Source organism: Vulpes vulpes, unplaced genomic scaffold (assembly GCF_048418805.1).
Source record: "Vulpes vulpes isolate BD-2025 unplaced genomic scaffold, VulVul3 Bu000000675, whole genome shotgun sequence".
Lineage (NCBI taxonomy): Eukaryota > Metazoa > Chordata > Mammalia > Carnivora > Canidae > Vulpes > Vulpes vulpes.
The window spans coordinates 152,779-155,926 of NW_027325684.1; the positions used below are offsets into that span (position 1 = coordinate 152,779).

Sequence of the window (3,148 nt, forward strand, 5' to 3'; positions counted from 1 at the left end):
TGTCAGAGTATCCTGCATTAGGCCACAAAGACTAGATTCTTATTCTCCTGTCTTGCTCAGGCACTGAAATTAGGAAAAAGAATGACTTTAGGTAATAATGGTTCTTTCTAACTGAGGCAGAATGATCACAGTAAGCTCTCTAATGACTATATCTCATAGCTAGTCAGTAAGTATTCCCTTGAAGGGGAATCTGGGCAACCCAGATTCAAGGAGAGAGAAAATAGATTTGGCAACCTTAGGCCAACTGACACAGGTGATGCCAACTGTGACCATGTTTACCTACTTTCATGACATTCAAGGGTACCTTGAACACAATTTGTACTTAATACAAATTTATCTAATTGAATGAACTGCTAAAAAGCAAATAAGTACATGGAAGGTTATCAAGTAGGTACATTGCATGGTAAGTAGGTATAGTAAGCACATCTACTTTCTTGTTTCTAGATGAAATTATATGATCTCTGCTCTTAGGGATGACTATTGTCAACTATACATTCAGCATCCTAAATAAAATTCTTGAGTTGCTAAGTGGTTTCACTTTATAATTAATGGTTTTATCCTTTTCCCATTCTAGACAGGCCAGGAACTTTGATATCATTTCACTATCTGAAATATGATTTGATTTTTCACTCATCTACTAAAATTTGATAGCCTGGTCTGCCAAAAAGAAACACTTAGACAAGAGTCCAAGAGGACTGAGATGTAACCCAACATATTCACCTAAATTTTGTATTAATTCTGGGCAGAACATTCTCATTTGTGGCCTTATCAGTAGTAAAATAGAAATTCCTAAGTACTTTGCCCTCTTTATCTTTTACCATTTTTTTAAAGCACAGGTTTTGTGACTTATCTTTTCAAAGTATTTTTCTTTTTTTTTTTTTTCTTTTTTTTTTTTTTTAAAGACACATTTATTCAGCGTCATGATCAGACTATTACATTTAGCAATCAACAGCATGGGTGCAAAAAAAAAAATCTACATTAAAACCCTTTGTTGGAATGCTTTACACTTTCCACAGAACAGAAACTAAAATAACCTGTTATACAATTAGTCACAAATACAGTCCTCGAGTTTTTTGCCCATACACATGAGTATTGTCTAAAACATGTCTTCTTTGTAGCAGCTAGGCCCTGCCACCACTGTGCTTGGCTGAGTTCACAAATCTGTTGTAACCTGTAGCTTCCCTGTCACTTCTCTGGCTCTCCTCTCCTGCTAAGCTTTGTTTCCTGGCAGTAATTAAAACCTTCTGCCACTGCCATAGCTGCTGCTGCTGCTGGAACCGCCATAGCCACCTTGGTTTCTTGGTTTGGCAAAGTATTGGCCTCCACCACCATAGGGGCCAGAGCTTCTGCCTCCAAAATTTCCTCCTTTCATGGGTCCAAAATTTGAGGATTGATTGTTGTAATTGCCAAAATCGTTATAGCTTCCGCCACCTCCAAAGTTGCTTCCGTCATTACCAAATCCGTTATAGCCATCCCCACTGCCACCGTATCCACCACCACCTCGACTGCCACCGAAGCCACCTCGACCACTGAAGTTCCCTCCACGACCAAAGTTGTCATTCCCACCAAAACCACCTCCACGACCACCACCAAAGTTTCCAGAACCACTTCGGCCTCTTTGGCTGGACGAAGCACTAGCCATCTCTTGCTTCGATAGGGCTTTCCTTACTTCACAGTTGTGGCCATTCACAGTATGGTATTTTTGAATGACAATCTTGTCTACAGAGTCGTGGTCGTCAAAGGTCACAAAAGCAAAACCTCTCTTTTTCCCACTGCCTCGGTCAGTCATGATCTCAATCACTTCAATTTTCCCATACTGTTCAAAATAATCTCTTAGATGATGTTCTTCAGTGTCTTCTTTAATGCCACCGACAAAAATCTTTTTCACAGTTAAGTGGGCACCGGGTCTTTGAGAATCCTCTCGGGAGACAGCCCTCTTTGGTTCCACGACTCTTCCGTCCACCTTGTGCGGCCGGGCGTTCATGGCCGCGTCCACCTCCTCCACGGTGGCGTACGTGACGAACCCAAAGCCTCTGGAGCGCTTGGTGTTGGGGTCTCTCATTACCACACAGTCCGTAAGCGTCCCCCATTGCTCAAAATGGCTCCTCAGACTCTCATCGGTCGTTTCGAAGCTCAAACCTCCGATGAAGAGCTTCCGCAGCTGCTCGGGCTCTTTGGGAGACTCTGACTTAGACATGACGGCGGTGGGAGGGGAGACTTTAACGATGCTTACTCGGCGGCGTCCAGAGGCCTCAAAGTATTTTTCATTTGGAACTCTTTCCATCTAGTAAATGCTTCCTGTTAAGTCCTTAATTACAGACTTCATTTATCCACTTTTATTTTATTTCACATTGATTTTTCTCAGGGTGTCTTTCATGAATCTGCATCTTGGTATCAGCTCCCTTCTCATTTTGCAGAGGTGAGCTATCAGATGGCAGCTGGTTCATAGATCGGTCGACTTGTCATATGCTTTTCAAGTTAGCAAAACTAATTGTGGATGAGTAAAGGAAAGCCTGGCATTCTTTTTGAAGCAACAACAAGACACTTGAAGGATTTGTTCTTTACATTGGGTAATTCTCGGTAAGTGGTGGCTTAATGTAGAACAACTGTAACTATGTAGCCTTCAGGGAGATATTCTCTATTCCTAGCAATGGGTCTCAGCTGTCAGTGTGAGAGTCACTTTTCAGAAAATCCCCAAATTTTGCAGTCTGAATCTAAGCACTGTGTCACCAACATCAGTGACTCTGCCCTGGACATGACAAATAGTAATAAGACAAAAATATTTTACAGCTATCCAGACAAATTCATTGCTGTAATACCAACATATAATGTGGTAATAATAGTATAAGATTTCTGTATGTGTGATAACACTGTTGCCAACATGTTCTATAGGGAAAAATGTGTCTCACTGGATTGGAAAGAAAAACACAAAATTATGGGACACCTGGTGACTCAACAGTTGAGCGTCTGCCTTTGGCTTAAGGCATGATCCCCAAATCCTGGTATTGATTACCACATTGGGCTTCCTGCATCTCCATCTGCTTATGTCTCTGCCTCTCTCTCTCTCTCTCTCTGTCTCTCATGAATAAATAAATAAAAATTTAAAAAAACACACAAAATTCTGACTAAACACTCCATCAGTAAAGAA

General features: G+C 41.2%; 1 protein-coding gene across 1 annotated transcript; it reads right to left on the reverse strand.

The window, feature by feature from the left end:
- Positions 1–862: 862 nt before the first annotated feature.
- LOC140596606 (heterogeneous nuclear ribonucleoprotein A1) lies at positions 863–2,264 on the reverse strand. The gene has a single exon (XM_072745125.1). The coding sequence runs from the start codon at positions 2,195–2,197 to the stop codon at positions 1,235–1,237; it is 963 nt and encodes a 320-aa protein (XP_072601226.1). The 5' UTR covers positions 2,198–2,264; the 3' UTR covers positions 863–1,234.
- Positions 2,265–3,148: the final 884 nt, after the last annotated feature.

What these genes read in the sequence shown, in the direction of transcription:
- LOC140596606 (XM_072745125.1), bottom strand. Translation starts at nt 2,197, where the DNA reads ATGTCTAAGTCAGAGTCTCCCAAAGAGCCCGAGCAGCTGCGGAAGCTC.